This window comes from Leptidea sinapis, chromosome 1, assembly GCF_905404315.1.
Source record: "Leptidea sinapis chromosome 1, ilLepSina1.1, whole genome shotgun sequence".
NCBI classification, from domain to species: Eukaryota; Metazoa; Arthropoda; class Insecta; order Lepidoptera; family Pieridae; genus Leptidea; species Leptidea sinapis.
In genome coordinates this window covers 20983908-20997723 of record NC_066265.1, presented here as the reverse complement: position 1 = coordinate 20997723, position 13816 = coordinate 20983908, and the positions used below count along the sequence as shown (strand labels likewise).

General features: G+C 32.5%; 1 protein-coding gene across 1 annotated transcript; it reads left to right on the top strand.

Moving 5' to 3' along the window:
- Positions 1-896: 896 nt before the first annotated feature.
- LOC126980171 (ionotropic receptor 40a) lies at positions 897-13402 on the top strand. Its single transcript, XM_050829765.1, has 7 exons — positions 897-956; positions 4794-5026; positions 7420-7579; positions 9340-9436; positions 11551-11701; positions 12493-12514; positions 13392-13402. The coding sequence occupies exons 1-7, from the start codon at positions 950-952 to the stop codon at positions 13400-13402; spliced, it is 681 nt and encodes a 226-aa protein (XP_050685722.1). The 5' UTR covers positions 897-949.
- Positions 13403-13816: the final 414 nt, after the last annotated feature.

Sequence of the window (13816 nt, the reverse complement as noted above, 5' to 3'; positions counted from 1 at the left end):
GGACGAGAGAGAGCGTCGAGTAGGCACTAGGCACTATGTCTCTGGCAGTCATGGAAGAACTCTCAAGCGTTGAGGTTGTGTCGCACGCGCATGGAACGTGGAACACCACGTTCTTATTACATAATCATATTGCTTTTTGAATCGTACCTACCATTACGAGTGTAACGTTTGTTGCTGATAATTATACCATGTGTTTGTAAGACTGTATTTTACTTTTTTTGTTTTTTATTATTTTACAACTTTTGAAAACTTACAGCTAGGTTCATATTAAGAATTATTCTACTATAAAACAGAAAGCTATTTACAAGTTTTCACAAATAATAACTATTTATGGTGTATAGTCGTTTACCTACATTTAATATAATATTATATAACCTACTTTTACTTTATATACATTAAAAGTTTTTATTTACTTGACGTCTAAATTGAAATGGTGTCGTCTTGAATAAGTTAAGGTCGTATTCACTATTAACTTCATTATAAACTTGCTGTCGCCCACAACAATGGACAACTATGAATATCCTGACCATGTTACCGGCCTTGTCATATATAATTATATTTTCGAAAACCTTGGAAGAGATATCCATATCGTTGCAATGATAATTGAGCGCAGTGGCTATCTTCGATTTTAAATGTTATCTTATGAATCACAACCAAAGTAACGCAACGCGCCATTTTTAGCTTCTGATAAAATTTTCCAAATGTCTAACTGAAAATTAATTCGTAATAGAGGGTTATGTGGATGATCTCATTTTGTGTTCAATAACCTATCTAATGACAATGTTTGCAATTTTCAGCAAGCCGATTTTTTTATTGGTGACGTCACTATATCCTGGGAAAGACTTCAAGCAGTGGAGTTTTCATTTTTAACGCTTGCTGATTCTGCTGCATTCCTTACGCATGCGCCTGACAAACTAAGTGAGACGCTGGTTATAATTAGACCTTTTAGATGGGAGGTAATTAATTAATGTTGTTAAAATCTAATAAAATTTGACATTTTTATGTTTTATTCTACTTCGTTACAAGAAGTAAGATATTATTGCGTAGAGCACAATTGTGTCTCCTACCGCCGTTTTCTATCACGGGGATTGTTCCAAAGAGCTTTTTAACCTGATTCCTGCCACTTAGTTCCACCTTCACACGACACGCCACAAATCAGAATATAATACCCACCATCTGTTTAGGCGGCATTCCTCCACATTGCGGTTTTCAAGTAACTTTCTTCCAAATACAACCAAACTGTGTAATAAGCTGTGAACGGTGTTTCCGGACCGAAACGACATACGTACCTTCAAAAAATCGCGTAAATCTTTAGTAAAAGCTGGCAACCCCCCTGTTATCCCTCTGGTGTTGCAAGATAATTTGGGCAAGAAGGCAAGAAAATAAAGGAATTACAAATATAGATAAGCCTTTAATCTTCTTCCGCCCAATGTAGCATTCACCAGCACATAATTAAGTAAGGGTAGGAACCAAGGACGCAGCTTGAAACACAAAAATTATGTCAGAATTGCGGTGGACAAAATCCGGTGAAGGCAGATCATTCGCGCCAGATGTAAGCACAATGCTGACTTCGATCCTCAGACATGAGTGACCGATATGTATCTATGACCAGTCTGACCTTTTGGAATACACTATAGTTGTACAAGCATTCGTAGGGCACAGCTCATTTGGTTGCTTTGGCCTGCTCTTTTTAATAAATCTTCAAATTTACACAAACTGTTTCACACCAAGCCAAAGGTAACAAATTATTGAACCTACATGGAGAGTGGATGTGAGTAGAAGCCAAGAAAATGCTATCCTGCCCTCTTCACCTTTTTACGTTCTCGTCAGGAACCTTAGACCGTAGACGACTTAAAAACTAGAAAGAGGCATGATATGAATGAATAGTAAACTTTTTATTGTACAAAATATAACGTTAAAATTTATTCAGAATTATGGTAACACAACAAGGAGATGTTATGTTATGTTGTTCCTTAGGTATGGCAGTTCGTATGCGTAACAGTGATACTTATTGGACCAGCACTGTGGTTTATTATAGTAGCGCCATCTTTGTGGCAAAAACAGAAAACAGATCGACTCAAATTACTGAACTCCATCTGCTGGTTTACCACCACACTTTTCTTAAGACAGTGTAAGTATTTTCTTAACAATATTTTAAACATGCTGAACACTTTGTGATAGTATGAATATTGAATGAGACAGTGTAATGCTTGTTAAAATAAAGTCGGCTCTTGTCAAGTAGGAATTAAATACTTCAACACAAGATTTAACTTTAAAGTTCAATTATGTCCAATTCTGGTATTTAGCATTTAGAAAATACATTGTAAATGTTATGTCTTTCTAAATAAATGTCATAAAAATATATCATAAATGTCGCATTTATAAAGTTTTCACTTTTATCGTGTGGTCGCCCACAACATATTTTACACGGTTTTTTTCTAATAAGTTGTAATTTTTATAAAGCATAATTAGTATATATATGACATATAAATAGCTGGTAAATATATACAGTACTCATGCACCTCTGTTTTATGGCATTTTATTATAACTTGTGCAGAAGTATAAATAAACACGATATAGCTACTGTGAATATTTGGACTGTAAACACATACAGTCGTGAACATGTTAATTTCACTTACTGAACGTCAAAACCTACCCCCCATTTGAAATACTATGCCTCAGACCTGAGAACAAACGCAGCGGGCTTTTTTTAAAATTTCGTTACAATATTTTATGTAATATCGAATAATAAAATTTATAATTAAATAGCCTGAGGGCGTTCACTCTACTATCATTTTTATGTTGCAATAATAATCATTAGTAAGTTAGAAAAATAATATTATCATTTACTCATAATATATAATACATAATATAAGCATAGATTGTAGGTTATATACTATATTTTAGTAAGTGATAACATATTTTTTCCCCATCGAGGTTAATTTTGAAGTTGTGTGTTCCAAAATACTTATAATGTGGCCTTAAAATATTTAAGAATCGAGTTTCATTTGTATTTAATATATAATATACATTTAATGTAAACAAAATATATTTAAAATTATCACACTTTAATATGAGATCAAAGTGGAAAGTTTTAAAGTCGATTAACTATAGCATTAGATACATTAAATTGTACGGAGGAAGAAATGTCGCTGAAGTTTGAAGTTAAGTTATTTTAGAATGTTAAGCCAAGTATAAAGGTTTTTCCCACTATACCTATTATATTAGTATTTGTTAACAATATATTAAATTAAATTATCTAATGTTAAATTATATTTACATTATATTACTACACTTAAACTTTTATATAATTACATGATACTTTTAGTAATATAAAATATGTCATGAACAGTATTAATATCAATAAGTATAGTTTTTCATACAAAGTATTGATTTGATCAATCGTTTGTTCGGTCGTGTTACTACAATACAAAGCTTCGGTTATTGCAACAATGTAGGCCCAACACAAGAAGTTTACAACTATTTTTAATACACGCCTTCTGTGATATGAACTCTGACGTCTTGAATTTTTTGTAATTTGTAATTGAATGTGTCACCACTTACTGAATAAATATCTTGAAAAAAGCGAGGTAATATTATTTACGTACTAGGGAAGGAGTCTCATGTAATGTGAGTTGTGGCCAGCTGTAGTCAACTCACTTAGTCTACGCTAAGCGCTTGTAGCAGTGGCACGCATTTTGTGTTAAATTTTATTGAGATACAGCTGTTTATTTAAATCTCAAAATAAAAGCAAAAGTCCAGAATTGACATTTCACCACTAAGTTCAACATAATATTATATTTGAAACACGAATAATTTAATACATTTACATCTGGCAACTTTTAATGAATAATCATTGAATGAATGTCAAAGTGCTTGGCTCTTGCTGTCATCCAGACGCGGCTTATAGTTTCTTCGGAATAGCTTCTCCAGTAAATTCAAATTCAAATTCAAAAACACTTTATTATGTAGGTCACGGAAATGACACTTACGAATGTCAAAAAAAAATAAAAATATTGTTTCTTATTGAATTTACCGCCACTTCGTAAAGGGTTGAGCTAATGAGAAGAAGTAGCAAGAAACTCATTGCCACTCTTTTAAGTGAAGATTTACATTTTAATTGTTTTACAATTCATTTCAATCACAGTATATGCAAAGAGACGCAACATAAATACTCAAATGTCAAAAACTGAAAGGCTGAAAGTCAAAAAAAGGAAAAAATCAAATTAATACTTACAAACACAAGAGTTATTGAGTATAGTAGATGCATCAATCCGCACATACCGTAAATAAATAGAGGCATTATGTGAGCATTTCAAAAAATTACAAACTACAGCAATGCCTGAATATTGATATAACTGTGATATCACTTATCACTTCTAGAGGGAGAATTATCGACTTAGTTAACTCTCATAATTAATTTAGGTTCGACTGTATGTATTGATTTGAGCTGTTGGGTGTACCTCCGACCCATGTGTCCACCATAAATTACCTTAATCATTAAGACAATTTTCTGAAGATAGAATAGATAGTTATAGAGTAAGTTATTCAGAGCAATATGGTAAATAAAAATAATTGAACATTTGACTCTGAGCTTTTACTACAATAGCAGGGGGCCGATTGGGAGCTTAGGAAATATAACTAACTTCCTATCACTTATCAAGTATATTAAAGCAATTCAATCATGAAATGAAATACAATAATCACGGTTATCCCAAACCCGAATTTTTCGCAATGATGTTTTATGTATATCATGATACAGTATAGTGGAAAGACACCTTTACACATTCCAGCTTCAAGCAAAGAGCCTTCTCGCTCGCACAAAGCTCGTCTCGTCGCTTTGCTGATATCTCTGGGGGCCACTTACGTCATCGGAGATATGTACTCCGCCAACCTGACCAGCTTGATGGCACGACCGGTGAAGGAGCAACCTATCGGCACTTTAGAAGCGCTGGAAGAGGCTATGAGGGATAGGAACTATGAGCTAATCGTGGAAAAGCATAGTTCATCTATAACTATATTGCAGGTACTCGTTTTAGTTTTGAGTCCGCTAAGTTTAATAAAATCACTTCGACACGTGCTTCGCTTCTACAAGAATCCTCATTTATTTTAAGCAGCAATGGATTTTCATTAGATAGCGCTTAACTCAATTAATATAATACACTATTATTAACTATAAGAAACTGCACGTATAGAAAGATATCATAAAAATTTTTTCTTGTTTCGTATACAAATTGTCTCATAATTAATACAGTCTACAATTGTATAAATAGCTAAGTGTTATACTCATAATTATCAGTTTATTATATTTCGTTTAATTTTATTTTTTATATTTTTTTATTTTATCAACATACAAAACGCGCACTAGATCGCCTTTTTAATTTGCAACAATTCGAAATGTTTTTTTAATGGGCGCCTATTGCCACAATCTCTGGAGGAGGCCTTTACCTATTGAGAGGGTTCGTGCCAACTACATCAGTATAATATATTATATCAATATTATATATATATATATTATATATATTAATATTTTTAATTTAAATCTAACATTCATCTAAGTATCTATAAATAACGTTATTTACATATTATTTTTATACCAAGTTGTGTTACGTAGGTACCTTACTAATATTTTTAAAACACACTTCACACCTTGACCTTAACCTTATTACGTTCTTTTTAAATGCATTAAAGAAAGCTTAGTAAATTTTGATTTGTTAAAAAATTCTTAGAATATAGCAGAGGATTCGATCCCTGGATTGTACCAACATAGTATTTTGTACGTTATTATTAGCCGTATCCTACTGTTGTTAAGTGATCACTGCCGCCCATTACTTCAGTACCACAGCATCCACAGGAGCATTTCCGGCATTTTAAAGTCAAATTTCTTTACTTGCTAGAAACATTTACAGCTGAATTTGTTATAAATTTAAGACTAGGCACATATTTCGTCTTGACAGATATGCAAATATTACAGCGGTTAGGTAAATTCTATAATAATTATTATTCAATAAGGCTGGTGTATGCGATTTTTAGAAGTTACCCATGTCGTATCATCCTGGAAACTCACGCACAAGGAAGCTCATTTTACAGTTTGGTTGGACGTGGAAGAAAGTTCCTTGAAAACTACACGAAGGAGGAATGCCACACATCTAGATGGAACATGTATGGCTAGGTTGATATCTATAAATGTAACCGAACGAATTGAAATGAGTCTTTTTGTTAAACACCTCTTCCAGCCTCTTTTGAAATGTACAGACATTCAAATACAAATTATTCAAAGTTACATTATTCCTTAAGACGATTATTCGTCGTCTTTTCAGAACAAGGTTTGAGAAGTAACTGAGGTTGACAGTAGTTAAGAATTAATTGTTACAGTTATTAACAATTATTGTAATAACACGCATTTGAATCGCTCAAAAAGTAAATTCAAATTCAAATTTCAGTTAGCAATCGAACTCGTTCAAAATTTATTTCTATTGTTTGAACTATAGAATCGAATTTTGTACCCTTTTGGGTAGAAAAGTAAACCCTTTTATATTTCAGGGTTTCAAAATTTGAAACCCTTTCACCCTTTCACATAATCCTAATTCATATTTTAAAATACTAAAACCATGGTCACTCAATTTATAACTGAGATTAGCTGTAACAGAGTTTTTTAGTTCCGAATCCGTTCTGATATTGTTACCCCTTTAAAATTAATAGAAAGCCATAATTTTACAGTGAAACAGAGATGAAGTACATATTCTGTCCTTACATTTAATATAAATTTATATGTTTTCCACATGCGTTGTGTTTGTCCATATATAAATATATTCATTTCACTTGTGTTATATTACACGTTGGACGATCTATGAATGGTTGACGCCATTTCTTATTTTTCAACTACATCAGATAATTTCGTAAACATTTGAAGAAGCTTAATTATTCCCCGATCAAAAATAAAAAACCTATTGCATTTCATTACTACAGACCCATCTCGATTCTTCACTTCCTATTTTAAATACTTGAACAAAGATTCCTCGAACAATTAAATTTCCAAGAAGTATATCAGGATAAATTCAAATTCAATTCATTTTTTTTTTTAATAGGATTCAAAATCACTTATTGAACGTCAAAAACTAACACCCATTCAAGATAGACTGCCTCAGACGTTCGAAGAACGGGCGCAAGAAACTCAGCAGGCTTTTTTTATGAGGGTGATCGCTTCATTCCCAGTCTGTGGTGTCATTAAGAAAATCGTTTATGCTATAGTAACCTTTCCCACACACACGTTTTTTAACAATTCTTTTAAATTTCGCAACACATTTGTTCTGTACATGAATGAATTTATATGTATATTATCAAGAATATATTGAGAAGCAACAGTCAAAATGTTTATTTGATAAAAACTTTTATACAATTTCGAATATTTAATAGCAGAACGGGACGGGTGTATACGGGCGTCTCGCTCGACTGATGAAACGACAACGAATACAGCGAGTGCGCAGTATCGAGGCCGGGGTACGAATGGTACTCTCACGAAGAAAAGTAGCAGTGCTCGGAGGAAGAGAGACATTGTACTACGACACTGAAAGATTTGGTAAGATTATAAATGAGACTAAGCAGTCACGCTCAGTGGGGCGTGTACACTTCACTATACGACTCGTACCGTACGAGCTGTATGCTAGTCAGTCTGCTATAATATATATCCAATAGAATCAGACCGATGTTTTAATGTGAGTCTTTCGATGCATACTAATTTATTTTGTGGTTACCTAATGAGACTCAGCTAAGCTATTTGTTTCGGTGAAGTCAGTTTGATTTTGGACCTTTTTTAGTATTAGTGTCATAAGTTAGATTGTTTCATTATTGATAAATAATTGCAGTAAATTAACAAACAACTTTTAATATAAAGTATATTTTTCCAGATGAATTTCAAAGACCCCGTTGTAAAATTCGTTATTCGCAACGAGTTTGTTGTAGCGTTTAGACTTTAATATCCTTAGCTGTCTACGCTGCTACGTGCTACGAACTATTTTCGTAGATATCGGAACTATTTGGATATTATTAAATTAATACGTTATACGATTTCTGGTTATGTACTATTAATATCGTTCTTATTAATAAAGTTAAATGAATAAATAATGAATAAATAATGAATATAAAATACACATATCTGTGAAGTCATCAGCTACGTCATTTTCTTGATTCAAATTCAAATATTTTTATTCAGAACTAGTTGACCCGACAGACGTTGTTCTGTATATAATAAATAGAATAATGTTTTATATGAATTTGTCAATAATATATCATAACATCAAGAATTATTTCGTAAAACATGCTCCCTGTATAATATTACTACAGTAATGAAATGGTTTTACAGCAGAACTGTCAAACCGTGCGTCAATAAATTCTCTCATAGAAAATATGTCCATACAAAACAAATATCGGACGACGGGGGACACACCATAGGAAAAACAAAATTGTTGTTTTTATTTCATTCCGAACACTTTTATATTTATGCACCTTTTAAACCTTCTCTGGACTTCCACAAATAATTCAAGACCAATATTAGCCAAATCGGTCCAGCCGTTCTCGAGTTTTAGCAAGACTAACGAACAGCAATTCATTTTTATATATATAGATACGATGTGATATCAGTTATTGAAAGTCAAAAAAACTACCACCCATTCCGAAATGAATGCCTCAGGCCTGAGAAGAACGGGCGCAACAAACTCACTCACTTAACTCACTAACTAACTTTACTTAGAAAACAAGTCAACTTTGAGTGCAAAACACTATATTATAATGGAAAAGTAGTTTTACATCAAGAATCAAACAACTGGATATTATTAACACCAAATACTGCCCTTAGATAGTCCAATCTTAGTGTTAAGTAATTTCATTGACTAATATTGATTATAACTGTACTATTTATAAGTATAATAGCTGACTTAGCAACCGTTGTATTGCCATATAATGTAATAAATAAGCAAATCCATTGCCATCTCGCAACCCTATTGCAGATCTGTGGATGTCACAGAATATTATAAAAATCGCGATAGAAAAATAGGTGTTTATCGTAGACGGGTGAAAATTTGAAGTTGTATGTATTTTTTAAAGTTGAAACATAAAAAATATAAAAAGTAAATATATTATCTAAATATTAAAAAAACTTGGGGTGGACTACCCTTAACATTTAGGGGGATGAAAAGTAGATGTTGTCCGATTCTCAGACCTACACAATATGCACTCAAAATTTCATGAGAATCGGTCAAGCTGTTCCGAAGGAGTTTAACTACAAGCACCACGACATGAGAATTTTATATATTAGAGAAGTATAAGTATATTATTCTACAGGGTCACACAATTTTCATTTGAGTGAGAAACTATATACAAGATACTCGGCGATCGCTCTACAAGTTGGATGTCCCTACTTAGAGACCTTCAATAACGTGTAAGTATAATTTTTTATATAAACTAGGTACTGACATATGTTTATAAACTTTTATCATCGCGGAACTTTAACATTGTAATTATTATGACGAGTACTCACGATATATATTTCATTGATTTGATTCCGACATTTCGATCCAATTGAACTGATCAGTTCCGCCGTGACCACGATTCATGCAATTGGATATATCGGCATCAAATATATAAAATATATATCAAGAGTCGGGTACTCACTCATAATAGGTACTGACATTTACACAACAGTCTAGCTCACTACAAGTCTACCGGATTATTCATTTATATATGCAACCTATGGTATGCCTATAACCTATATATTCAATCTATGAATTGTACGTACTTTATAACCACTAATTAAATCGCAGTGCTTGCTTACTACCAGAGCCTTCCTATACCAGGACAATTATTACGACAAAAATTGGATAAATATTTTAATTGTAACGGTTACTATATAAACCTTCAATCAAACTTATCCCCTTAAAGGCCAGGAACCTTGAACGATATAGCCACTAAACATAACATCCAAGAAGGATTTATATGAAATCATAAACGAACAATTACCTATCACGGATTATGGGAGGCTGAATTAAATTATTTATCTATTTATTTTTACATGTTATATTAGTCCCCTAATATTGTTATAAAACAGAACAACACATTTGTGAATTATTGTGATAATTTTTCACTTCAATATTTCGTATGATACTCATGACGCTGTATTGATTATTGAGTTGTTTAGACTCAATAAATGGCGAGAGTGGTAAAGGCGAACACGGTGCTCGTTACGCATCCAGTGATTAATACTTCCAAGCGGGCAACGCATTTCTTAACTACTGGTACATATGGTGGATGGACACACGTGACCCCTTAAGCCTCCTCCCTGATAATAATTAATAATAATTTTCGTTCTCTACATCATATACGAAAAATTATGTGATGGGATTCTGGGAATTACTAAAACTGTAAAAAGCAGTGTATCGCCGATTACTGTAAGGTTAGGAGTTTAAAGTGTTGGAAGGGGTAGACCTAGGCGGACGTTTCAAGATCAAATTAGGGGCGTAAATAAGGGACGTCTTGAAAGGCCAGGTCAAGAGTACCCTAGATCGGAGAGCATGAAAGAAATAATTCACTTGAACGAAGCGAAAAAAGTATGTAAGGATCGTAGCAAGTGGAAAGAAGTGGTCTCTGCCTACCCCTACGGGAAAGAGGCGTGATTTTTATGTATTATGTATATGTATGTATAGGAGTTTAACAAAATAAAGTTCACAACCTTCATGTTACTCTTGTAGGGTAACATTTTTCTTTAAATCATCAACCGCACAGGTGGTGCGGTCTTTCTATAAAAAACATTTCTTATGATAGGAGATTATAGCGAGAAATAAAAGTGTATTTCTGAAAACACTTATGTAATATTAGAACACAGAATAGGGATGGATATCTTTTGTTATAGAGAGATTAATATTTTGTTAAACTTTCAATTATTACCACTATGAAGACTTACTTGTCTTACTTTCCATTTCGCGATAAAGTACCTCATCTAAATGGAGGCAGTTTCTCAAGTTTAGTTTTTACATAACGCCAAAAAGCTAATTTTTGTGTGTAACATTAAATTATTATTCTATTCTACAATACGTTACTTTACAGTTATTGTACAATTTGCACTATTATATTTATCAATTATATTCATCATCTAAGGCACTGTATTTATTTATGTGTTCGAAGTTAAACAAGTTTAATATTTTTTATTGGAGTCTTACAATTAAACATATTTGTTTTTCTACAGCAAGTTTAATACTTCAATGTTCTCTGAAGTTTTTCTTGAACCAGATTGAACAATCGATGCAACTAATAACATATTAACCAAATTATTTTCAAACTGCTAGTTATTTTAATATAGTTTTGGAATTTTTTTGGTACCTGTATGAAAAACTGTAAATATTTCAAAATATACTTTGGAGTTGAGTAATTCAATTTGAACCAAACATCTCTACTAGATCAAAAATATTTAAAGTTATGTACGATAAGTATAAGACATGCGAACATTCCTTTTATCTTTTTATATATTTGAGCTTAGATTTTGCATGATTCTTTTTATAGAATAATGACTCTCTTTGAAGCTGGAATTCTAACCAAAATAACGACAGACGAATATCGAAACTTACCGGAGTCTTCTAGACAGTCTAATAGGGTAACAGAAAGTGAGAATAAGGAGAGCTATGATGCAAATGAGATTGGTGCTGGAGCTCAGGTAAGTGGAACTACGAATTTAATTTAGTAAAACTACGAACTCCAAGGTTAAATACAATGACATCTTACCCGAACGAAAACTTTTCAGATTGATATTTTGGCTCTTACTTAAATATTTAAGACTTATTTATAAGTTTTATTGCGTGGTCTAATAAGGGCTTCTATGCTACTGGTCCTCATTCCAGCGACTTCAGCCGTTGTTAAAACCCGCGTTCTGTAGGCGGCGGTGATCACTTAACATCAGGTGACCAGTACGCTCGAAGAGAGGAGAACTCACTGCAAAAAACGATGGTTTAAAGGGGAAATGTATCCATTTGTTATTTAATCCCAGCCTATGTTCAGACTGTATTTTAAATGAAACAAACATTTAAAAAAATATTTTAAAAAGTCTTACTATACAACTGAAGACTTCCAAAACGACAAGCCTGCTAGGACCTAGATAATTATTGTCTTTACCAATTACTTATGTAATGGTATGTAATAGCGCAAAAAAAATACTAGGAGTTTCTTGTGACATTTCTTCTCTCTGAGCGTACCATTTGCTTCCGATACAGTCGTAGTGATTAAATTCACATCGAAAATAATTCTCAAGGATTCAATTATAAGAAAATAAGTCACGTTTGACACCATAATAATTTTAATCGTATATGAAAACTTAATATATGTTCATAAAAATTGGAACCTTCTTGCGTAGTGTGTAGTCTATATATATATCAAATTAGTGATTTTCATACCAATAACACGAGAAGCAAGTATTTAATATTGTATTATGTAATGGTAATCTGTTAAAAGAGTGCAAAAAATAATACTGGAGGTATTTATTGCGTCATTTCTTCACCCTCGAAGCGATTTGTGATAGTAATTTAATTTGAAAAAAAAATTGTCATTTATACAATCCAATTGCTACGAACAAGCCTGAAACTGGAATACACCGATAGACGCCAAGTTTAGCAACAACGAGCGGCACGGCCGTACCATCCTTTTCACGAAGCAGGTCGGGCCATTTTTGACCTATAACTTCGTTGTGAACCAAATTTCCAGTAAACAAGCAGACATTGTCTAAATACGGTTTACTTCCAATAAAATTCAATTTAAAGCAGTAGTTAAAGAATTAAAACATTAAAACTTTCTTAATTTTGTCCAAAAAAATTAGCTTGATCGATCATCAAAACTAAGGTACTTCTAGCAGACATAGAAGCTTCAAATTTAGAATAAAATAATGTATAAATCAAGGAAAAACTAAAATATGTATGAAATTAGTATTAGTGTTGCAAGTTTACGTGTTTCCAAGAGTCAGAAGTCTGGAAAGGAAAAAAGTTGGATTATCTGCAAAGAGAAATGAGATGCCATCAAAATCATAATTTGTAAAAAAAAACCAAGTCTCGCAACTCAGTACTTCTACCGTAAAAAGTTGTGAGATCCGTGTGATACCAAGTCGGTTCATTTGTTTAGTAATTAGCTAACCTAACAACATCTTATAGTGTCCATATCAATATTAAAATATTTTATGTTTATTTAAATAGGTTGACTTGATTTTTTTACAAGTTATGTTTTTAATTACATCATTTGCGGCAGGCGTGGTGGCAGTATCTACCGTCCCATTCGAATACGATTAGTTTAAGTGCTACTGTTAATTCTAGTAATGTTTGCAGTAATATCGTGTTCTATATTGTCAAACAAAACAATTTCAGATGCAAACTGAGTCCACAATCGGCTTAGAACCTGTATCACTAATAATGCTACGAGGTGCGTTCTGTCTGCTAGGTGTGGGATATTTGTCAGCAGGTATATTTCAATTGTTGCATAGAATTTTGTTACTTTGATAAGAGATATAAACAGAACGGATTTTTATTTATTAAGATAAACAAACGTACTTTTATGAGCCTTCGGCGTTGAGTTTGAAAAAAGGAATAAAATACAATTGAAGTTAAAAACAACCGCTGGTTTTGGTAATGGGATGAAGTCTGACCTGCATGGATAGAGATCTGGGATAATTCATGGTTTTGTTACAAAATTGAATGATTTTGGTTTTTTCAATATTCACACTTAATTTGTTTCTTTCCATCCAATTTATAATTGTTAAATTTCATCTTTTACAATTGTATTATGATATATT

Coding starts and splice junctions, on each gene's coding strand:
- LOC126980171 (XM_050829765.1), top strand. Junction 9,437..11,550: donor TTAGAGACCTTCAATAACGT/GTAAGTATAATT, acceptor TTCTTTTTATAG/AATAATGACTCTCTTTGAAG. Junction 11,702..12,492: donor AGATTGGTGCTGGAGCTCAG/GTAAGTGGAACT, acceptor ATCTGTTAAAAG/AGTGCAAAAAATAATACTGG.